This window comes from Phasianus colchicus, chromosome 2, assembly GCF_987193195.1.
Source record: "Phasianus colchicus chromosome 2, bPhaCol1.hap1.1, whole genome shotgun sequence".
Lineage (NCBI taxonomy): Eukaryota > Metazoa > Chordata > Aves > Galliformes > Phasianidae > Phasianus > Phasianus colchicus.
Genome location: NC_143437.1, coordinates 19534978 through 19560980, shown reverse-complemented (window position 1 = coordinate 19560980; position 26003 = coordinate 19534978). Strand labels below are relative to the sequence as shown.

The window sequence follows — 26003 nt, the reverse complement described above, 5'->3', positions numbered from 1 at the left end:
CCAATCACTGAACATCTTCACCTATCCATAGATGATTAATATCCACTTGTTGCTTCTCTGCCAAGAAGTCAGATGCTTCTTCCTACTTTCCAAAGCTTATACCATTAAAAAAATCCCATTTAAATTAAAGAGGAAGAAGTGAGTTTTCTTAGCTCTCAGACTGACTTGCAGCTACATTTTAATAGCATTACTCTATAAAGCACTTTATGCTACAATGTTCTGTTATCATAAGATATTATTTCTAAAGGATTCTCAATTTACAAAAAAAACTCTTCTTATAGTATTTGTGACAAGTATGTTTGATCAGAAAGCCTTCTTCACATATTCACTTCTGTTTGAGAAGCCAGATATTTCTCTTTATTCACAGATATTCAGTAAAGGAAAATAATTCAAGGGAAACTATACTCACCTACAATCTCACTTTGCATACAAGGAATCTTAGTTACTGCTGTTTAATGTTTCTGTCAAAGTAGGGTAAACTAGAAGTGGCCAGTAATTCGGCTGTTTGTGGTTCTGGAAGGCACTGTACCTGTCCAAAGATACATTTTCATCTAAAGGGTTAATTCTGCTGATTCTGAACTCCAACAAGTGATTCGGAATTATTTCTGCAGACAATAAAAAATGTTTAGTTTGCTTAGAATTTGAGCACAGCTCTTGCTATTTTGGATTGATTACTCATCCTGGGAACACTCAGGACCATAGTTCTGCTTCTCAACACAGTGGTGATGTAAAAAGAAGATAAGGGCTGGAAGCTAAAGAGTATCTCCAGGATTTACCCTGTATTCACTCTGCATAGCCATTTAGTGGCAGTTTACAACCCAACTTCTGCATATTTTTCATTTTTGCTAATATCCTTTTCAGTCAGCCTTTTCTTTTCTTCCAGAAGTGGTGATCATCTCACTAGAGAGGGGAAGTATGTTTTTTTCAAGTGTTTCCAGAAGAATTTCTTTGTTTCTCATGCTCCCTAAAAATTAGACATTTTCATTCTATTCTTTAAAGTGAAAGGGTGAACTTAAAATTGGGAAAAATAATTCATTTTAACCATGTTGCACAACAGTATTGCACACTAATTTTCTAGAGGCTGCTTCTTATAAAATCATTTTAGTTTGATATCTTCTATTTAATGCCAGCAAGAAAATTTTTCTGTTATTTTCTGTCCAAAGAAATGAGGAAGATTTTACACAATCTGATCATCTGTTGCTAGGAGGAACTTACAATAAGATGTGAAGATGGAGTTTTTTGGGGGTTGATTCTATGCCAAGTCCTGCAAGTCAGTTTAAAGATTTGTCCATATGGACATATCTTTTTCAGAATCTGAATTGCATAACCTGTGTTTTTCTAGACAACAAAATTCTTCCTCTACTCCTGTGGATAGGATTAATGGCAGAGTTTAAAGGACAAGCTGTGTGATCTATCAAAAGTGTACATGCTGAGATCTTAGAAAAAACATGACCGCATTTTGTGTTTTATTCTCAATTGAGATGGCAAAAGGGTTGAATTGCTGCAGGGTCAGAAAACCTGGGAGTTACATATTGAATGTGGGCTTTGTGTATGATGTACTACATGCTTTTCAGAAAGAATCCATACTGCAGAGAAATTACAGCATAGTACAAATATGAACTAAGTCCCTCACACATGGAGCCACATTCACACACACTTGCATAGATTGGAGTTCCACTGATGTTTCTGAAGTAGTTACTGGGGTAAATTTGCCTGATATGTAGTAGCCCAGCTGGTGTTTATACAAGTTTGATGTGATGTGTGATCTTACTGAGGTAATTTTCGAAACTGTAATATGAGAAATACATGCTGAATTAGAGATGAGTGCATGAGAAGAGGGAAGGTCAGGAATGGCATGGGAGAAGTCATGAAGATAAAATGCTGTACATTTCTCAACAGCAAACCTTCTTGTTGATTAAGAAGTAGCACTGATGGTATCCTTGCTTTAATGAGACTTCAAGATGAGTGATGTACACACCATTTCTTTTGTTTTTCAGCTCTTAGGCAAGTTAATGGTATACTAGTAAAGTTATTTCATTAACTTGCACAGTTTACTCAATATTCAATGCTTTTATTTAGCATATAATATATACTGTTAATCTGGGAAGTCTGTCCATCCTGCATTGGGCATCAGGAGAACCGTATATCTTTCCTGCCTTTATTCTGCATGTTTTATTTGTTTTTAATTTTTCTATTTCATCTGTCTTTTAAGAAAATCTTGTGGGTTTTGTTTGTTTGTTTGTTTGTTTGTTATTACATCGCCCTTTTCTACCTATGCTAATCAAAGTAATGTGGCTTGGTTCCCTCTTTATTCTTTCCTATACATGACACTATGAACATTAATTAAATCTTCACTTAATACTTTATTGGTCTCATTGAGGACTGCTTTTTTAAACACACTGCCACTTTTTGAGTTTTTAGTCATTGTCTAATCTTATAGGTTTACTACAACAAATTGCATAATAAATCTGTCAGAATATATATCAGTGAGAGAACATTCACATGTAAGGTGCAATGCAACAGACACGGGGAACAGTGTAAAACAATTAAATGTTACATGATTTTGTTCTATATTTGTATTTTCTGGTGAAGTGAATGAAGTCTAGCATTTTTTTCTTAAGCAAAATAAATTTACACATGGTTTCCATGGCTCTCTGTTAAGAGGTTGTTCTTCAGTCTTCTGATACATTGCCCTAAGAAACCTCTAGTTTTAGAAATTCGGAGTTACTAAATGGTGTACTTAAAAGGATTTCTCTTTACTCAGTGAGAAAAGCAGTGATTTTCAAGTTGATTTTTTATTTTTAACAAAGGTAGCTTTTTCCATTATCAAAATGAGAGCAGATGAAATTTTAATTTTAAAGACATGAATAGTATCACATATTTAAATAAGTATTTTAGGGTTCTGGAAAACTTCTCACGGGTGTAAATAATGTTAGCTTACAATATATTCCTGGGCAGAGAGGAAACACATGCTGTGTTTTCACATGCAGTTGATAGAATGTGCAACCACTTTCAGGGATTATTCTTCAGACTAATCTCTTAAATTCCCATTTTCACAGGGTGTTTGTAGAAGCAGGCTTATTTCAGAGGTTCCTAGAATTCATATATGATCCCATGCTCACAACATCTCTTAAAGAACAAGTGATAACTCTAATGGAATTTCCCATTCCTATTTTTAAAATTAAGTCATTAATCAAGCTAAAACCTATTTTCTGCTTGTTTTGAAATCAGTTAGAAGTCAAATGAGAAGTCAATAACAAAACTTTGAATGTTTGGTCACTATTTTGCATCTTTATAACAAGTATTGTTTCCCATGCCATCACTCACTCATTCAAGTCATTATTCCTGATCTGGTCAAGTCATGAAGAGCCTGCACAAGAAAGAGATCTGATGAAATAACCCTCAGTCAGAGAGTTAAACAGTGAAAGACAGATACATTTTTGGATTCCTCAGCATTTGCTGTGCTGCTGTATTTTGGATATTGTGTCATATTGATCCATGCATTAAGCTAAGATTTTGTTCCTCTTTAGTCATTTTGTGTAAATTCCAAAGCAGTTACCTGCTTGGAGACACAAAAAAATTCTGATTTCCTGCAGTTGAGCTTAGTGTCTCTGCAGGGTTCATGGTTGATTTTATGATTTGTGAGCAGGGTACCAGACCTGAATGTTACATTGACACCTCTTTGTATAGTCTATAAAATTACAGCCTAGTTTACTCCTAACCGTGCATTTAAAGTGTGATTGCGTTATTGTTTTGATATCAAACAAACATTTCACAGATGAAAAGGACTGAACCAAGCTTTAAAATCTGAAGGCAGAATAACAATAATTAATGCTTCTATTACTCTGTTTAAACAGTATTTATATTAAGCAGAAGACAGGTAATTAATCCCACTTGAAAGAATATACACTCGTCATCACTCATTTATGAATTCTTCTGTCTTTGAATAAAAGTGCTATCTCAAAGTTAAAATACCTTAACTACAATCACAAGCAATGTCCTCCAATTCTTTTAGAAGCAATTCCTTAGAGTATATTTTTATTATTTATAGTTTTTTTTAATTAAAGTTTACAGGATCAGGCCTAAAAAGTAGCATTATCTTGTTGAGCACTGAACTGTCATTTATAAAATTGGGTGACGGTTTTTCTATTGTCAGCCATTGTAAGAAAATTTTATTTTGAATTCGAATGGTGAACCAGACCATGATATTTTTCCAATATATCAATAAAATTCACACTATTTTTATTAATTGTTCATAAAAATATATATTCATATTAGTTTAAAGTAACAGATTATTCCTGTTAAGCCACTGTAATGTGTCTTAAATATTTTGATGTTTCAAATTTGATTTAGTGGACATCATTTCACTGTACTTGTTGCTAGATTATTATTACACAGAATTTTAATAGATGAATATTTACCCAATAAATGTCACATTACAGATATCCTGTTTTCATAATGCATGGAATATTTTGACAGGCTGTAATAAGCTATGTATTTAGAAGTTTTAAATCTATTTTTTCTTGCAGATGTGGCTGCAGGATCATTTAAACAAGGGTTTTTCTTGTGAATCATTAATGTTTTAAGGTATTTCTTTTACCTCCCAGAGAAACTATATCTGGGGATTAACAAGATTGTTCACTGGAATTCATGTGGAAGCATAACTGCAGTAGCTGAGAAACGATCATGTTTCCTTTTAGTTCTCAGCAAGAGTAATTGAATGTTGAATATCTTACTAAACGCTGGACTGTGACAGTGTGTTAACACTCCGACTATCTCCTAACAGCAGGGCAATTATTTGCTGAGTGGGATTTTTATAAATCCCCTGGCAGTAGTATGTCCTGATAATTATGATGAAGTGCACTGGTCAGTGTTGATTCAGCAATCCCTTCTCTAGCAAATATTTCATTCACAGCTCTCCTTCATGCTTTTACTTTTATGGCTTTTAGAGATCTTTTACCTCTTCTCTTAGCTTGCTTAGTTTTTTTACAAATTACAGTGGAGAAAAAAAGGATTTTTGAGTTGAGTCCCTATTTTGCTGAAGTCTTTTCTGTCTCCTTACATGCATTTTGAAGAAGGATTTATTTAAGACATTATTAAGAGAGCAGAGTTAGAAAATAGAGCCTTATTCATGGTCTTAGTGTGACAATTTCTTGCAAAGACCACTTCCAAGATATTTTTTTCAAAATTAAATGACTGTTAATAGAAGCATTTATATTCATTATAAATATTATTTTAGAATTTTGGAGTTGATATGAAAAGGAAATTAAAACTTATCTTTATTATAGTTCTCTTTAATTACAGTAAATTGTATTTTTAATATGTGAGGATACATTTTCTATTGACTTCATACTTGCAGTTTCTCTTTAACTCATGTTGTTGATTTTTAATTTTGCATGTATGTAATAATTCGCAAAGCAGTTGCTACACTGTATCTGCTAGGGCATGAATAGTTTGGAATAGTGGATGTAGATTTAATTACTTACAGTCAAGGAATAAGATATATTTTAATTCATAAGTAAAATTGCAACATCATTGTTCCCATTTTATCATACCACTCATTATCACTGATCTTTTCTGAGGAAATATCTAACATAATCAACACTGTTGTCTCTTTTCCTTTCTACTTGTGCCTTTTCTCTTTCTCCACTTTCTTCCTCACACTTTGTTTCTTTTGCTGCATAGTTTTGTTTTCAAGGCAAGCTTCTAAATAATTTCTTTGTTAAATTCTGGGAAGAAATATCAATTAAATTTTTCTCTGTTTCTGGAAAGAATAAGGAGATGGAGACAAAAAAAAAGGCCATTCTGCAGCATACATTGAGTTTAAGATTAGAGGTGGAAGTGATACAGAATATTAAAAAAAAAAAAACAACACACAAAATTATTTTTTCAAATTAAAAAAAAAAAATTTAGTATGCCATCATTAATTACACATGTAAGAAAATATTTGGGAGAAACTAGATGATAGAGTGTTAGAAATGCAAAATCATTCAAAATATTAATGTAATGCTAAGGATGACTGGGTAACAAATGGTACATTTGCCAGTATGCTTGACCTGACACAATTAATATTCCAGGTCATGCTTGGGTTTCCATGATGGAAGGTCTGAGCCCGAGAATTCTAGGGGAAAAATATATCTATTCTATAACTCATTTCTCTCCCTCCTTTTTCTTTTCTTTTCTTCTTTTTTTTCCTTCTCTGACGGGTGAGAACCATAGTCTTATAAAAATAAATAAAAAAATAAATCTGTGCTTTCACACCTCATTTGCCATATTCACCACTGGGCCACCATTCAGCAGAAGAGGCTGATGCAAGGAGGTCAGCAAGAAGCTATTAGCAGAGTCGCCTCCTGAGATTACCTTGGTCTTATTGAGTTGGAAGTTGGCATGACAGTACTGCAAATAACTCAGCTGCAGGTTTTTTAAAAGTAGCATAGATTTCCCCATAGTGTTTGTCACTTTGGAAAATTGTTTCTGGAAATGAAGTCCCAGAAATCTGGCTTTGACAGAGGACTTTCTGATTTTTGAAGAACACGAGTACAGAAAAATGTCATACTCCCTACAGAAGAGATACTTTCTGTAACCTATCATAATATTTTGGAGGGTAAAATATATTCTTGTGGACTAAAGGTGAAGAAAATATTGAAATCAAAGCATGAGTTAGTATTTCATGATATTTTTTTATATTAAAAAAGCGGTCCTAACTACAGTAGTTTTGTAGTTGAGAGGATATTGTATTTAAGCAGGGAAAAGATGAAGTTAAAGCTTTTAACCTATAGTAATTGTTTCAAGAAGATATGAAAATCTATTAAATGCCAAGGGCTTTGATCATTCAGATTCTTATATTTCTGCATACTGCCATCTCTCTGCAGAGGGTAGAGTGAATAAATTGCAAAAATGACTCTGATTTGCAGAGATATTTTAAAATTAATGGAAGCAATTTTACCAGAGATTGATCTGAACTAGAAAATGGAATCAAACTCATCCCCTACCAAACTTTCCTAATTTTAAATCTAGGCTTAAAACCCACCCACAAACCTTGGGGATTTTAGAGTAAATTAGTATTAATTTTATCTATCCAGATACGAACTCTACTGATTGCTCTGCTATCTGTCTGTTTGAATACTTGAACACATATAATTAAAATGTAAAGTAATTAACAGGATTGCTTGAAAAATCATTAGTTAAAATGCACTTCATAATTAATTTCGACCCAGATCTTAAGTAGAGTTTCAATAGTAGAAGGCGCAATATCTTGTAAAGTGTCCAGCTGGCTTCACAAATGTGCCTCACTAAAAATCCAAATCTGTTTTCATATTTGTTATACTATTTGTATTTTTAACCTGATAATATGTGAAAACAGAGCAATAAAACATTACTCTTACTTAAGGCAACTTTTCAGCTATAGTAATCCAAATGACACTGAATCAGCGGGTTCCCAAAACTATTATGGCTAATTTAGGTGTCATTAAAAGTGCTAGAAGTCAATCCAATTTGTGCACCTTGAGACAGCTGCATTTCAGTGTTTGAACACTGTATGAAATTCACATTACTGCCAAACGTTTGAACAAAGAAATGTCAAGAACATGCATAGTATCACAATATAGATTACAAAATGCAGTTTCAGAAGACCATTAAACTCATACGGCTATTCATACTTCTCTAAATATGAACTATAGAAGCAATGCCATTTCTTATAGCCCAGAATAACACACGGACTTCTATTTTGCAGTCACTTATAATCACACAGATTAATCCTGCTTGCCAGGTATTTGAAGCATGGATCTCTGTAATTTAGTTTGATATGCTGATGAGCTGAAGGAACAACCAGTAGTTGTTTGGAATGGTATGTGTCTGCCACTAATCTCTCTATTCATGTCCTTTTTACCATCACACAGTTACACTGATAATATAATAGTATAGTTTACACAAAGAAGAGAATGGACTTAATGGACAAAAATATATTGTCAGGTCCAGGACACTTACAGAATTTGAGCTTATGGCCCTTAGAATTTGCTAAAAATATTTTGAATAAGCTACCATCTTTGATTATTTTTGTCCATTAAGTAAGGTTGAAATGAGCCTTATTTAACTTTTTTGAGACAAGAAATTGTGTTTTCCCAGTAGGATATGCTAATGAAAAATGCAGTAGAGCTAATTGGGGATTGTCCTTTTATCTCAAAGATGTTTGTACTTCAGGAGGAGGCTGGAGAAAAACAAGGTCAGGAGCATAGACTTTTTTACTTACCTTTCCCTGCATCTTCCCTGCATGTCTTTTTTATTCTGTTTATTCATTACTTCTTAGCAAATAAATATAATAGAAGAAAAAAAAAAAAAAAAAACAACTGAGCTTTAAAACTACTGTAAGAGCGTTAAGAACATTGCAAGTATTATATTGTACATAGGGTACAATTTCAGGTACATGAAGATCATCTGTGTAATTCTTGTTTGCTTGCATAAAATGAAAGTTACATGCATTTAAGGGGCTGAAATGAAACACAGATGATACATTACGTTATCCTATTTAAACACTTGGTTGAAGAGAACTGTAAATTAGTTGAAGTCAAAAGTAACCTCATCTTCTACTCAGATTGCAGGCATATACAATTCGCCATTCAGAAAATCCCCAGATCCAATGGAACTACTGCTCCGGCAGTCAAAGCCATTGAGCCACAAGCAGCAGCGAGTGAAGAGTCCCTTCACATATGATCTGTATGACTGGCCAACTTGTAAAAGACCTCCAACTTTCCCCACAGGAGAGCCCCTGCCACCTATTGGCAGACAGAAACCTCAGGTAACATTTTTCAGTATCTCTTTGGCTGCTTTTTAAATATTTTATGATTTTTTTTTTTTTATAGAACTCATGCTTGCATTCAGGATATAAGTCTTTGAAACAAATCTGTCTAAAGAAAAGTATATGTTACATAAAAACAAGGAGATGTGATTCTCTAGTCTTTCCTTTGGAGAAAAAATGTCATTTCTGAGAGTCAAAGAGATCTGGTATAACTGAGTATCATCTTGATTCCTCAGATGTAAAATTTTTAGATTCCAAACAGTTAGGGAAATTAAAGGTAATAGGACAAATTTGCAATTGAAGTAACTGCTAACTTTTTTTGACATTATTTTCCATGTGGAGACTAGAAGTTATCTTCTCAGTATGGAGTAGTTCCTGCTTTTTCATGTCCACTAGCTGTGTGTCACCTTTAATTATGAAAGTTTCTACACATTGTTCTGTATCAGTCATCAGGTTGCTCTGCTCCCTTCCTTAACTGTCATGGTCTCAATTTCATTTTCTGTTGATGTCAACATGTGTTGCAGATAGCTCTTTTTTCCTCTCTTTTAAGTAATGGAGATCTCCAAGATAACGCATTGGAGTAAATGTACCACAGAATGGCAAAACAGCTTTTACCACCTTAACTAAACCTCCTGGAAATATGTCCAATATACACTGTAGATAGACCTTTGAGACCTTTATGTTCTTCACTGATGACAAGTGGATATTTTTTCAGACATATAGCTTTTCCCAATACATGCCTGATGCAGTTACTTTTGAGACAGTGGATTTTGTCTTCCATTCTGAAGAATGTTTTAGTTTGCCCAGTCAGCTAACTTTCTTTTTTATGTACCTCACACATAAACTTTATTGCCAACTTCACTTTGAAGGACTGTAATATCTTCAGAACTTCTCATACATATTTTGAATGATAGAATCCAAGTTGGAACAGACTCACAAGGACCACTGAGTCCAACTCGTGGCTCCACACAGCACCACCTGAAATCCAAACCCTGTATCTGAGAGTCCTTGAACTCCAGAACTGGGGCTGTGCCCACTGCCCTGGGCAGCCTGTTACATGCCCAGTGCCCTTTGGAGCAGAATCCTGTCCCTGTCTGGGACTGCCCTTCCCCTGACACAGCTCCATGCTGTTCCCTCAGGCCCTGTCTCTGTCACAGGGAGCAGAGCTCAGCTCTGCCCCTCTGCTCCCTGTGAGGAGCTGCAGCTGCCATGAGGCCTCCCCTCAGCTCTTCTGCTCTGAGATGAGCAAGCCAAGGGACCTCACATATCTTGCACTCTTGATCCTTCATCACCTTCATAGCATGCCTTTGGATGCTCTCTAATAGTTTTACGTCTTTCTAATATCATGGCACCCAGTGATAGAAGTGAGGCTGCACAACGCAGAACAGAGCAGGACAATCCTTCCCCTCACCTGACAGTGGTGCTGGATCTGGAGCACCCTAGGGGTACAGTTGGCCCTTTGGACTTCCAGTTCTTTCTGCTGGCCCTGATTCAACTTGCTGTCAACCAGAATCCTCAGCTATCTTTCTGTGGGACTACTTTCCAGCCTATTATTCCCGAGTCTATAAACATATGTAGATCTGCCCCATCCCGGGTGTAGAATCTGGCAATTGCTTCATTCTGTTGGTGGTTGCCCAGCTCTCCAATTCGGTCTCTCTGCACAACCTCTCTACTGTCAAGGAATTCAACAGCTCCTTTCAATTTGGTGTCATCCACAAACTTAGAATGCTTTTAAGTTCTGCATCCAAGTAATTGTTGAAAACATTAAAAATAACTGGCCCTAAAATGGAGTCCTTCAGAACCCCATCTTCTAAATAAGACCTTATCAGTAACTTTCGCTGAAGCTACCATTTAACTGAAGAAATTAAGTAACAATAATGAGCAATTAACAATATATAATATACCTTCATTGGTATTTAACTCCTCTCGGCTGATATGGCTATTTCCAAATACAGTCTTAAGTTTGAGCTACTGCTAGGTTCAAACCTAGTTTAGACATGCCATCTGTCACAATTTACATGTGGTATATTGGTTGAATTTGCCATGGTCTCATGGGCTAACACACACTCGAGGCTTTTGTCACCTTTGTATCGCATCTGACTTGTCCATAGGAAGACAAGTCAGTATCCATGATGGGATGTGAAAGCAGAAGTAATTGGGTTAGAGCACAAGGAACAGATGCAGATCTGACAGAAATAGAGGTGAGTCCCACAGAGGTCCACACTGCTTGTAATAATAAGGATCAGTTTCAAATAAATTCTCCACCTTTGTCCTTCCCTCCATTCATCCCCACACTTTAGCTGTTTAAGCTTCTTTGTATAATGAGCTCATTGACTCACGTTAGACCCAAGTCAAAGCGTGACCCAACTGTTTAGTGATCAGGAAGTTTGAAATTGACTGTATGTTCAAAACCAGATATATATGACATTAATAGCCTTATCTTCTGGGACCAAAGGGGCTATGACTATGACTGTCCCGCTTCAGTGGGATGTGACTAAATGCATGGTCTCTCAGGGCAGAAAGGAAGATTTTGTGTGAGTGGTAATGGTACAGGAGTCATACTTTGAAAAGTAAAGAAAGAAATCATAGTTTTTACATTGCTAAGTTGCTCTTGCAAAACCATTTTACTGTATATATCTTACAAGCTTCAGTTTGGGTGTGGAACATTTTATAGATATTTCTAAGTTCAGATGTACACACAGCAGTAAGGCACAGACAGCCTTCCAGAACAAACCAGAAGAGTCCTGTTTATTTTCTGCACCTCAAAGAGGGAATTTACTATATAATACTTTAATCCTTTCAGCACCCTGGGATGTACACTGTGGGGCAGATTTTCAAAGCACAGTGCGTGGATTTAGCTGTGCGACTCTTATTGATGTTAATGGGAGTCACACGGCTAAATCCCTGCACAACACTTTGACAATTTAGGGTTGTATTGTCTAAGGAAAGGACGCTGTTTTGAGCTGATGAAACAGCTGGAAATGAAAACCCATCAGAATGCATCATCCTGAAAGTTGTCCAGTGTTACAGTAAGGAATTTAATTACTAGCTATACTTGTGTCCTAGTTCTCTGTGATAACACTTTCTGGCACCATGCTTCTTTTTCCTGTATATATGTATGTCACATCCAGGGTGAGCCACTTGTTACTCCACAGTTCATTCAGATATCTAGAAACTGTGTTGCTGATAGGGTTGGATGTATTATATAAGAATTATATGTGCTTAAAAGAACAAAAATTAGATATCTGCTAGCATTCTCTTGGAGTAATTGGTGTTTAGCATTTTACGCGTAAGCTCTGTGCACGTAAGATAGTGTATTTAAGTGTTTTAATGGTGCTTGTATGTTAGTTATAACAGATCTAACATTTTTATTACTAAGTTAACTAGAATTACAGCTTGATGGAAGCTCAGATAATTCTAAATTTAGTCCAGTGTTCATTCAAAGGCATTTATAACAGAAAGCACATTCCCATTTGTAGGGGACTTTTTTCCTTTTTTCCATGTTGGTGACTGTTCTGGCATGGAGACAGTAAAGAACATAAGAGTTTGTGTAGATTTTATCACAAGTTTCTGACTTTATGATAAAGTAGTAAGAATGCCTATTTGCTGACCCTTTTATTTGGTAGACAAATCTGTAGCAATAATATTTATGCTGTTCAGTACAGATTCAAAAACATAGCATATGGTGTGAATGCCTTTCAGGGTGAAAATTGCTGGTTCCCTTTTGAAGCAGAATGGCTGAAATACTTGCAGGCATTGGAGATGTGAAAATATTTTTAAGCAACATTTTTTTCACAGATTACAACAAATTTTGAAGTTCATCTTGTAAAATGGAAGAGGCAAATGGATTTTTTTAGATGTCTTGTCATCTTAAATATATTCATTAGTTGCTTATTGCTAGATAAGTTTCTACAAATTCGTGACTCAGAGAAATGGAAAAATCTAAGGGGAAAGTTTAGAGTAAACTTAATATTTTGCAATATGCCTCAGTTTCATTAGTGATGACACAGACTTATTGGAGAGACCTTTTGCATAGTTAAACTCTTTTTATCTTCCTTTCATTAGTATTTGCTGTGTTCTACTAATTTCGTTTCAACTATGAATTGAGAAAGAGTTAAAAGTTCTTAGAAACTGAAGAGAGGGGAAGAAGCTTCCTTGGACATCTGAATTGGCCCTTACACTTGTGAAATATGAGTACATATTTTATGATGAAGAAGAAATAGAATATTCTGAAAGAATACTTTCCAAAAGCAAACATATCTGTTCTGATATTACTTGACAAAAGTTTCTTTCCTCTTTTCTCTGTATATTCAGCTCTGCAAATATCTTACAGTAGAGACTGTTCATCATTTTACTAACAATTTAAAACTTATTTTATATCTCAATCATTTCATTAAGAATTTAAAACTTATTTTATATCTTGATCATTAGTTTATGCGTTACTAGAATATTGTTTACCAGTTTTAATGACCTTCTTTAGCATTGATTATTCTCTTACAAGCAATAGCAATTTTCGTTCTGTTTTAAAAGACTCATTGTAGTCATGCTAAATCAACTTTTTCTTCTTTTTATTTCTTTTTTTGTGTGTGTCGAGTCTTTAGGAAAGTGAAATCAAGAAAGTGTCTTCAATAAGTTTAAGCAATATGTCTGCTTACTTACTAGGATCTCTAAAAAGGTCTCCAAATCACGATGCTGTGTCTTTAAAAAGTAAAGTTCCAGTAAAAATCCATTAAGTACTTTCAAATATAGCAATCCTCCTGTCCAGCTGTGAAAAGTACTAGATGATACTTATTTGCCATTTGTGTTATTTACGGTCCATGACTTTTATGGTAACTGGTTCCTATTATTGGTTTCTATTAATGTAAAACATAAGTGAACATAAATGAGGCGTGAATCATTTCTTTTTATTAGCCCCACAGTCTTCACTCAGCGCTTGCAGTAACTCCAGCTGTGACTTGTTAGTGATAACCTATTTAAAGAAGAATATCTTAAAGAATAAAGACTGTGATTAGGATTCTTTGTCTGCTCATAGTTTCCAAAGGTTTCACTAGTTCATGGCAGGATCAGCAATGGTGAAAATAAAATAAAAAATAATTAGTAACACTTCTAAATCCAGAGATGCCACTAAATTGTTCTGAGCATAATATGGCACTAATTGTACTCTAGGTGAGTTCACAATGGTTAGTACTAAAAGGCATACATGATGTACGTCACTTTGACAGTACAGGAGAGGACTTTCTCCTGCTGCTTATCTGTGCTGCTAAATAGTAGATGCTGGTATGATCACTTATTAAGCAATGTAACCTGGGGAAAAAACTCTCTCTATAGACTGTGTGTGTGTATGTGTATATATGTATATATTATAGATGTATACACACACATTTATGAAATAAGTAGGAGCTTTTAGGATTTTTTTTTTTTTTGAGACTAGTGAGATGAACATGGAATTAGACTTTTCAAAAATTGACTATACAGTTACATTATGATGGTCATTAGTTTGAATTGTATTAGAAGAATTATGTTTTAAGTCACGTATTAAGTTCCTTTCCACATAGCTTTATAGTAAAAATTGAAAAGAGCACGTTCTTTAAGGTGAAACGTGATTTATCCTATGAAAAGGAAGAGACTTTCTGCTTAAGCAGAATCTAGATGAAGCTAATACTTGTATATCACATTTTATTTCACCAGTATTTTTTCCAAGAAAAAAAATAAGCTCTCCTAATCAGTTCTAACAACGTATTGTTTTAAAATAATAAGTATTTATTAGAAGCTAAATAAATCTAGGCTGCACATTTCTCATTCTCTCTGTGGGGCTTTAAAGCATGTTATCAACCTTTGTGTTATCTGTAACTCTCTATCAAAATGAACTGCTTTAATTATTTTGGAAGAAAAGTCTTGCTGCACTTCCCCGACACTCTATGCCCTCTTTCACCAGTGATGTGTCATGAATAAAAGAAGGAAAAAAAAGAACTATAGCCCCACAATAAAGCACTTACATTATCCTATACCTTTCAGGGGCCTTTCCGTGATACCGCTGAAGTATTGCGGCAATGCTACAAGCCTTTGGAACCAACATTGCGAGTGGCAGCATCAATCAGTTCACCACTAGAGAAGGCCAGAGAGGAAATGAAGAGGGAGGAATGGAGAAAATGTATACATGACAGCGAGTAAGTTCTTTGTTTTTTTTTCTTATATTGTTATGAGAATGTTTTCTTTGTTCTGTTGCTTTCAGAAACCTTTCATGCCTGACAAAATGAAATGTCAAACCTGACAGCTTACTAGCAAATATTCTCTGTACGTACTTCTACATCTTTGTCCTTAGATTATAAACTCTTCAGGGCAGAGACCTTATCTTGTAATTGTGTGACATGTGCCTTCCATCTCTATGAATCAATAGAAGATCTTGCCATATTAGTACTACGTAATGCAACAGATGGGAAATAAGCAAACAAATGCAAATTCCTTTTTGCTGTACATATTTTGCCAAGGAACAGATACTGTTTTTACTCGTATTCAGGAATTTTCCAGACTATGGGAAGAGAAATGTTGTTGCATGCCAATGAAACTTGCTTTCTCTTCAAGTAGACTATCAAAACTCACTTGGAAGGGAACAAAGCATATGTTGCACATGTTAGAACATGATTTTTAAATGCTGTAATAACTTTTGAAGCAGTTTGGCTTTCTGAGCCATAGCATTTGTAATAGCATCACAGAAACCAGCTTGTTTTCCATACAAGCCCAAATACAGACGTCATCTATCCAAAAAGATTAAAGGTTATTGCTAAAACAGTTCCAGCTCCTTTTTTATTGTGATGAAACATTCTTGTCCAATCATAATAAAACCTACTAATTCACCTGTTCTGACTTTGTAGTTAACTAGAAACAAATGATATTTTGTCAGCTTTTCTGTTGAATTCCTGCTCTTAGCAATCCTTTGATATTTGAGTACCAGAATTCTGGACAGAAAAAAAATCATTTTCCTTGTGAGCATCTTATGGTCCACTGATTCACTAGGATGTGGTACTTTGCTCTCAGCTCCATATTGCACATGTTAGCTTAAGGACAGGAACTTTAGTATGATAGAATCAAATGTATTTGCACTTTTTAATTTTGAGTATTAAATCTTTTCTCATATTTTCCTTAATTGAATATTAACAGTGATATTAAAAGGAGATTCAGCTTAAAAAAGAAATCCCTTTGTTCAGCTACTTTTGTTCTGTTTTATTTTTTCTATTTGCCAACAAAAATAATTATCTTCATTCCTTTTATACCAAATGCAATAGGAAAACTTTAAAACTAAAAGTGTACCTCAGTTTTCTGTTCTTTCCTGTGTTTGCTGTTATTCAGAATGAGGAAAAGCAGCTTAATTTTCAAATCTCAGTTTAGATTTGAACTAAGTTTTTTAAAACTTATTTTTATTTGTAACTTATCTTACTGAAATCTGGAAAACACTGAGTAATGATTTTCTCTCGATTAAGATGTTCTTTTCACTGAGAAAATTTTGATTATGCATTCCAGATAAGGAGGAATTAAGTCCTTCACTTATGGGAATGAATATATGGTCTCCAGTCTTTATTTGATAAGATTCACATAATGACTCAAAGGTCATTATGTGGCCAGTTTCAAGTCTTATCTTGAAATATTTATTTTTCTCGTTCCTTTTGCTAAGTGAATCATTAAGGTTTTAGATTTACACAGTTCAAATCTGGACATGCCAACTTTGACAGATATAAATTGATCAGCAGTCTTTATTTACCTTATGGGTAAAGAAGCATTTAGTGTCATCCTTAATGCACAGAAGCAGTAATTCTCAGCTTCATGCACACTAAATGTATAGAGGATTATACATTTTCAGGCTGTGATTGTTCCGTTTGTGCTTCAGATTCAACCAACCATGCAAGGGTCACATCTGTAACCTTGAAAAGGTGATGACAGAGCTGCAGGTCATCATCAGGACTAACACTCACTAGTAATGCCGCAGCTGCTGTGTGGTATGGTGGTCTCCAGGGAGGAGTCAACAAAGGGTTACTCAGATTCTACAGTAATCTTTTTCTCAGCAGTGTCTATTATGAATTGACAAATTTCTTGTCTCTTTCTATGTAATTGTGTACTTTGGGACTGTATTTCTTCCTGGTAGTGCTTCCTATGCTTATCGTTCTACTATTTTAGAAAATGAGAGAAAGAACGGGGAAGTGTGTGGTATTTGTGGGGAAAGCTTGTGCTTGCATGTAAGGAGAAACAGAGTCCTTGATCTGTATTCTTCAGGAATGAATATTAGTGTTTTATAGGTTTTATATCAGACAACACAGAATTCCCACTATGTTTTCTTTAAAAAAAAATAGCTCTGAAATCAGCTTGTACATTTGTCTCTAAATGTTTCAAGCTCTGAGAAAATTCTTGCTTCTGATAAATGCAGAAATAATTGAGAAAGCTATGGGAGAGATTCAGATAGGCAGCGGCAGCGCAAATGCAAAATAAATGAGTAAATTTTGTGTATGCTTATAGCAACTGCTGGATTTTACTATTTTGTACTGAAAGAGTAACTGGACAATCTAACCTAATAAGGATGATTCCTTTTTCTTGCGTAATTGAAGCTGTTACTGCCTTATTGTGCTATTTTTCATACAAATGAAGTGATTTCCCCCTCCACTTGGATAGGAATGACAATTGGACTCCTTTGGGATGACCACTTAATAAACTAGTGTCTAGTTTGAGACATCAACTGCCGGATCCAGCATATTTAGATCACTGAGCATGAAAAGTTCTTTACTCAGTCGTATGCAGCAGTACACAGGCCTAATTTTCCGGAGAACAAAAATGTAAATTATTTTCATTAATTTTGTCGAAAGCTGTCTCACATAATATGCCTCATGATCCAAAGTATACTATTAAATATCTTTATGAAGTCCACATACATTAGAATGAATTGCAGTGTGGTGATAGAATAAGGATAAGCCAGTGATAACCAAGGCTGAGGCTTCCTGATTTATTGTTGGCTGCTGGTGTGACATCAGGCAAGTCACCTCGCTGCTGGCTGTCTGTGCTCAGAGCTGTACTAGAGGCAGCCACACCGGTCCTGAACACATGGATTCAGTTACGTGCAGCAGAGTGCAATGTTTGCACATTGTGTCTCGCACTTGTTTTCAGCAAGATGCTTTCTTTTAAAACCAGCATAGGTGCTTCTGTGCTACAGTGATGTGCTCAAAAGATGTACTTGAAGGCATCAGTGTCAAAATGTGCACAGCAAAAAAGGTAATAAAATATAAGAAAGCAAGTTGCTCTTGTTTGATAAAATTTTAAGATTTAAAAAAATCTTCTCAATTGTATGTTTTTAAGATCTTTTACTCTATTTCTGACATAGCTGCAGTGAAAATGGCCACTATGTTTTATGTCATGCAGATATAACACGTTTGAAAACTTTGTTCATATTATGCTTAGTTTTTCACATGCTTTGCAACTTCAGCAATCTGCATATTTTCCGGACTGTTATTGTATTATGATAAACAGGGATTATCATATATTTTCAGATAATGTTTTCTTAACAATTCAACTTCTATTTGTAACTCTTCCATTTATTTTAATTACTAGCACAGTGTGCAACATTTATTAATCAGCAGAGTCTTTTTAAGTTAAACTACTAAATTAGCTAACCCCATTAACACAGAATACTCCAAACAAGCAGTAATAGGAGAGGTAGTTACTGTGCAAATCGTATTATACATGCGGGTGCTCTAGGGCACAGTTAAGCATGATTACCCTCTTTTGATCCAGTATTCCTCTGCTTCTTCCAGCTAATTTCCACTGGAAATTTACAAAGTAGCGCCTTCATTTTTCCATCTTAATTTTTCTAATGAAGTTCTAGTACTTTATAACACTGGGGATGCAGATTAATAAGTCTGTATAATTAAGAAGTTCTGGAATTTGCTACAGAAGAGATCTCTTTTTCTTCCTATAGGAACTAGACAGTGCTTTTCTTCGTCACTGTACGGTATTGCAGACACGGGTTAAATAAAGAAAGAGACAAAAGACTCTTAGATTTACTCCTGTTAGGATAAAAATGACTGATAGCTTATTGAAAAATTGCCCATATGTATGTGGCACGTAACTACAGGCAAGATTTGTAAGAATGCATCCAAAATAAGTTTGTCTTGCAAAAATACTGTGCTGATCTTCTTAGATGCACTAAGTAAAATATACTGCATAAAAAAACTTTGATTTTTAATGCACACTCATTATGAACTACATAGCGGCAGCTCTGCTGCCATTGTTTTGCTGTGGAAAACCATTGTTTTTTGCTTTGTACTCCAAATGTAAAGATGAAGAGTGTTGGCTTAGAGCAATGACTTCAGGTAAAAGCTGAATCTGAAAGCTTGAAATTCATTATGTTTCTTTAAAAAAACAAAAGAGGGGTAGGAGTGGGGAGGGGAAAAGTCACAGCTTCCAGATGGTTTGTTTGGAGCTAATTGTTCATGGCCATTACAGTCAGAGGAAGCTTCTTTTCATTTGAGTTAGGTCAAGGCAACCTGAGGCATCCACAGCTTCTCTGAACAGCCTGTTCCAAGTTCTCGTCACCCTCACAGTGAAGATTTTTTCCCTATTTTCTGATCCTCGCCTACCCTCTAGTTTAAAACTACTACTTCTTGCCCTGTGACAGCATTTCCTGACAAATCCTCCCTCGTTTGCACTGCTGCACAGAAAGCTTTCTCTCTTGGATTGCCATAGGCAGTAGAGTCCGTACCTGCTGCTGCTTCTCTCAACTTGGTCAGACTAACTAGAAAGTCTTCAACATTTAAGAGGCCTCTTACCTGTCCTGTCAAAAAAGAGAGATATTGGAGACAGAAGACAGAGTGGAAAGAAGAAATAATAGGTGAAGGGATGCAGGAAGAAAGAGAATTAGGGGGCAAAATATATGGAAAAGAAGAATTAGAAAGATTAAGTCTGGCAGCCTAGTGATACAAAATAGAATGAATGAAGGAACAGAAAATGCAAGTTTTATTTTTATTAACAGATATTTAAGCTATCTTTTGAAATGTAAGTATATCCCACTAACCACTGTCAAGTCTAGGACTGTCTACTAATTCAAGGCTTCTATGTCTTTTTTCTTGCTAATTCAGTCCAACAGATTGTGGTCCTGGAAAAATTGCAACTGGCCTTTTTTACTACTGACAGTGCCAGCTGTGGTCCTGGTCCTCTCCCAGTTTTTGTTTATGTAATACTGCTATTTGTAGAACCTGAGGTAGTTATTCCCTTTGGTTCCCTTTCTTTCACCCTGTCTTGATTGTACTTATTGGTACATCTCATTTAAGCTTTTGCGATGGACAAAATGAAATAACTTTTCCTTTTTTTATTTACTTCTTTACACTTCTTGTTAAATCAGGAAGTTTTAGAAAGGTCCATCTTATGCTGACTATGGCATAATATGAAATCAACATGGAAGTTAATTCTTCTTTCATCCTGCTATTTCTGTTTTCTGTCATTTTTACTGAAACCCTTCAAGAACTTCTGAATTTGCACTGAAGTGAGAAAGAAAAGCTGAAATCCAGATATGAGAATCCTACTCAAGTGAACTTGTTATGATATAAACTACTGTGGTCTTAACTTGGGCAGGTCATAATGTTATTATACCATTATCTGTTTTAATTTTCTTCTCCTTCCATCACTCTCTTCTATCACAATCAAAGCACGAGGTTGGGGAAAAGCTGTGTTAGGTGTATATATAGAACTATAGAACAGAATGCCATTACTGAATTTTATTACAGAGCTATTGCTTTTTTACTAATATAATTGGTTACAGGGCTATAATGACTTCCATATGACTCATTAATTTGGTTATTTACTTAACACACACATACAAAAATGTTGTAATGTTATTTTATTTACTTATTCACATAGAATGATTTTTGCTTGCTTTAAACAGGCATTGAATTTGCAAACATCTTTTCTTGAGCTAGATCCTTGTTCATCAGCATCTGCTCACATAACTCTGACCTGAAATTTTCACAGTCAAACACTGCAACTTTGTTTCTATCACATTCAAAGATGAAACAGTGGTAATCTCTGTTCAGGCTGCTGTTTATAAAAGAATGATATGTAAGTGACATTTAGACTCTAAACGTTGCTTATTAATGAGCAAGAAGTGATTATACAGAAAAAAAATTAAATAAAATTACTGCTTCATGCCATCATGTCTTATTATATTTTTAAATGTTCTTTCACTTCAATTTTAGCATTCTTTTATTGTTCAGTGTTAAAAAATTCATAGTTGCTTTAACTTTTTTCTCAACCATAGACATATGTTCTAGGCTGTGTGGCACTTACTCCAGTCAGTGATCTTAGAGAAAAGATGGAGTAGAATGTGGAATATTTGTACTAAGTTGCATGTAGGGTATACATTTAGTTGTGTACTCACAGTCCTAAAATGTTAAAAACTATGTATAGATATTTGTTTGGAATCACAGTAGATTTTATCTGAATTTTATCTGAAAAGAATGTCTCATATATTTTGTGAAATTCCAATGATGCCACCATCGTTTCCAATGCATTGAAGCTGATATTCAGCTCTGCACATAGTTCCTATGTCATCATCTCCTGCTTCGTGTGGATGAGCTGATCAAGGCACTCTTCATTTCATGATGTGACAGCTGTGCATCTGTGTTCCATCTGGAACACAGCTTGTCTTTCATGTTACTGTTTCCACTGCTGAAGCACAGCACCCATCACCTCACTGAGCTCACATCCACTGTTTGGTCTCCATAAAAATCCAGCAAGCATTGATGAATGTCAATGGGTGCCATTTTTTCCATGTGGAGGAATTCAGTCATACCCCTTTGTTTGATATGCACTTGCATGTCAGATGCCCTTTTGTCAGATTGCCCCTCTGCTGCCATCTGTCACATGGAAACAGAATGTAATGGAATATTGGTGGGAAGGTTCAATCTCTACTGTCATACCACCAATATCTGTCTCTGACATTGTGGACCAAGATCATAAAATAGGAGACATTATTTTCAGAGCAACCTTAGTGGATTACTCTGAGTACTGGTCTGACAAAATAAATAAATAAAAAAATAAATGGTCCACAGTGCAGTCAAGCCCTTCACATTGGGACTGTTATAGGGAAAACTAGAATCATTATTGTTTTCCTTTACTTTATCTTCTACTCTTCTCCATATTTTTTTTTCCATTTTGTGTATAAATTTTACAGATGCAGTATTCATATTGAATTATGAATGTTATGGCTCAACTAAGTTCTATGCATATATAGGCAAATCCCTAAACTGCTAGCCTTGTCTTCTCAGCTATCCAATCCCCTGAGAAAGCCAATTTTCTTTCATGTCTGAACAAAAGAAAAATGTACTATTAAAATGCAATTCAGAAGTGATAAAAACTGCAAGTGGAGCAGCCGGCTCACAGCACCTTCGATGTATTCTCTGGGACACTGGGGCCGCATTAATTTTTGTGTGCTTGTGATGTCCATCCCATGTGCAAATTAGCATTACAAGTACCATAATCTGTCTTATGTGAGAGTGTCCTTTCCCATGAGTATACACATGCTACTACAGATTTGTATAATTTAAAAGTCTGCTAACTCAGTGTTTTTCTCATGCTAACTTTACATAATATTTTTTTGTGGTACTTGATAGAGTAAATTGCTATAACTATTGCAAAATAGTTTATTTTTATGAAATGGAATTTAAAACAACTACAACAACAACAACAAAAAAACACAAAACAAGCCCACCCAAACACTTGCTGATGGATTATTTAGTGAAAATAAATAATTTTCTGAGTCTGTATCAGCCAAGAGACAGAAAGAAAGTTTTTATTATCCCTTTCTTAATTAAAAATAAATAAATAAATAAAATTATTTGACTATCTAACTCTTACGGACTCTAGATCCTGAAATGCTTTCAACTACTGAAAAGGTTTTAATTAAGTACACATGTGGCAGTTAGTGATGCTTTAAGCTCCTGAAACAGCTATTTCTAACTTTATAATAATTCTTCTCCACTTATAAAGAACACTCCTTGCTTTTTTTGCAATACCAGCAATGAAGAGCTTCCTTCATGAGATTTTCCTTTGTATGAAAATGTACCCGTTTGCTATTTTTCTTGCAAACTAAAATAGAGAGGTGAAACTAAAATATATTTGTAGGATCTTTTTCAGATCTTTTATATATGAAGCGTCCTTTACCTTCCTTCACACAGTTTACTGTGGGTCCAACCCTGAACACGTGTCTGTGAGATTAGGGATGTCTGCAAACCACTTATATGTCCAAAGCGGGTAGCTGGAATTTCACTGTTATGGTGGGAGTATGCAAGAAGGGAGTTCACCCCTAGTATGATCAGAGATGAAAGAATCAAGCTCCAAAAGATCACTGATCAGGAAATACTGATCACTTCAGAGTAAATCACACAATTTGCAAATTTAAAAGAAACCATTAATTTACTTTGTGTTCGGTCAAAATGTGAATATCAATAGTATTATCTATATGTGTTCATTCTGACAAACTAGACTACAGTCTATTTTGTTTAACAGTTGCAAAAGGATTCATTTTCTGTTTTGATATATAGAAGGGGTTCTTTCTGGTGCAATTTAGATTTGGGTTATACTTAAATTGCTGACATCTTGAAGTATTTCCGTCCTGATGGAATGATCAGATTGAAGTTGTGTTGTGAGTCTTTTGGACTACTTGTAAGACAAATGCAAGGTTCTCTAGAAATGAATCCTCTACTTGTGCATGGCTTTTGCCTTCCACTGACTTGTGGCATGGACTGCAATGCCTGTATCAACAAGCAAATCACTGCAAATTGAATCTTGTTCATTTCCTCCTTGTCCACATCCATTAGTAGGACATATGCAGCCAAAGTAGGTATCTAGTAATACTAGTCATATGCTGTTGAAGCTCTATAGCTCTTTGCTCCAATTTTGGTTTTAAAAAGCAGTTATAAGAAAAACTTTTGTAATCTTCTTCAAATTAATTTTGGGGGATGTGCTACATCAAGAAAGTAGAGTGGGAAATCTCAGGAATGCATGTCTACTCAATATCCTAATTTGCTAATATTTTATTTACGTAAATCCTGTGGCATTCAGAGTATTATGTAGTAATTTTTAAATATTCTTAAATTTCAGATTTTTGCCATTTTCTTCGTATCATAAAAATGAGAAGTATGACCTGTCAATTCATGCATCAGAAAAAATTGGCAAAGAAACTTACGGAATTAAGCATTTCCGAGAAGTACAGCCTAATAAGTGGATAGCAGGCAAGGTGAGTCACTGCAAAAGTTAAAGAATGGCTGATTTTTTTTAGAAAGTTACTGTATGCAATAGGACCTAATCCTGAGATAATCAAATCCAATCTTTCTAGCATGTTATAAAATCACATTGAGCTATTGTGATGAGATATCAAGCTTCCTCAACACTCTGGAAAATTAAATTTGAGGAAATTCAACACATCTCACATCTGCTAGATATGGATTTAAGAGCATGCTTAAGTACATATCCGGTTATATCAGTTTTGTAAAGTTTTGCTGTTTCTGTTCTGTTTCGGCCTTTCCTCATTTAAGATATAATACATTTATTTACTCTTACATAACAAGAAGACAAACCTTCAGAAAATTATGGAAAAAAATAGACCAAAACTATTTTTTTGCATATATTCTTCAAAAAATAGTACAAGTGGATGAAAAATTGTTTTTAAGATGGTTTCATTAAACTGGCTTCTTTGTCAGAAACATCTTGTATTTTCCAATTTTCTGCTATAGGAAATAGTTTTCCTCAGAACTTTCAACGTTATGTAACCTATTTTCAGTGGTCGAAACCTAATACACTATGAGATTTCAAAAGTCCAAAAAGTTCCATGATTCACCAAGCATGATACAGAAAAAGGAAAATTGAACAATTGCTTCTTACTGTTTTTCAGATTCTTAGCAGCATTAGGAAACCAAAGGTTCAGAACTTCTGAATCTTCACAGTAGGTTTGTACAAAAACTAAGAAAGGATTTTTTTTTTTATCATGTGTCAATTCCTGCAAAACCAAGCACACTCTCTGAAACTATATGGAAAAGGAATACACTGCTAGAATATTACAGTAGTGTAGAATTCATGAAAAAGGGTGCAAATGAGCCAAAACAGTGTTCTAACATGAATTTGTAGATGTGTTTGTATTACTGTTTTTTCACTAGATATCAGAATCACATTATAATTTCCCAGTATGAGAAAGATATGGATTTGGCAGAGCAGTTCTAGTGTAAGGCCTCAAAGATGATAAAGGAGGTGGAACATCTTTTATACAAGAGGCTAAGAGAGCTGGAACTCTTCAGTTTGGAGATTATCAGGGGCGTCTCGCTTATGTATTTAAATACCTAGTGGGAAGAAATGAAGAAGATAGAACCATACTCTTAGTACTGTCTAGTGAGTCTATGCTGTGAGGGTGGTCAAATGCTAGAACTCATTGCCCATGGGGGTTTTGAAATTTCCTTCATTTCATTGAAGATATTCAAAACTCTAAAGGATACAATCCTGGGCCACCAGCTCTAGCAGGTTTTGCTTGAGCAAGGGGATGGAATAGGTGATCTGAAGAAGTCACTTTCAACCTAAGTAATTCTGAGAATTTTTAAGATGTGATTACTTACTTTCTTGGAACTAAGTTATCCTTGTATATATATAATAAGTTTCAATTAAATTTAGTTTGAGAAGTAATGTTTTTAATCATATTTTTTCTCAAAGTGTTCAGTTTTAAAAAAAAGATCATGGTAACATTTTGATATTTTACCATACAGAAATAGTTAAACTGCATTGCAAATAAAAACATGAAAATCAACATTCAAATAAAAAGATGAATTTGTCTTTCAAAAGCAATTAGGGGAGGATGGACTTGATTGGAGTCCAACTGCATGAGCATGATATATGTATGTAAAACAGTATAAAGATCTGTTGGTCATACTTATCTTACAGTGTAAAGATTCTCCCTCTTCCAGTCCTTAGCAGTTCTTGGTCAGACTGAAAAGACAATATCAAAAAATGTAAAAGTTGTTACATTGTATATCCTATATGATATATATATATATACATATATCATATGTATTATATAAATTATGGAACTTATCTGATATCACTAAAGTGACTTTTGATCTTGGATATGTTTCAACCTAAATCTCTGGAGATGTATAGCTGTATGCATTAACTCAACATGACAAACAGCCTTGCA

The 26003-nt window shown here is 34.8% G+C and overlaps 1 protein-coding gene across 2 annotated transcripts in view; it reads left to right on the top strand.

Annotated features, from left to right (window-relative positions):
• The window catches only part of SPATA17 (spermatogenesis associated 17), a 90806-nt gene that overhangs the window by 43678 nt on the left and 21125 nt on the right, over positions 1–26003 (top strand). For both annotated transcript variants that reach the window (XM_031595871.2, XM_031595864.2), the window contains 3 exons: positions 8591–8794; positions 14810–14961; positions 23927–24062. In XM_031595871.2, the coding sequence (XP_031451731.2) occupies positions 8591–8794; positions 14810–14961; positions 23927–24062 (492 nt within the window). The remainder of the gene's footprint in view (positions 1–8590; positions 8795–14809; positions 14962–23926; positions 24063–26003) is intronic.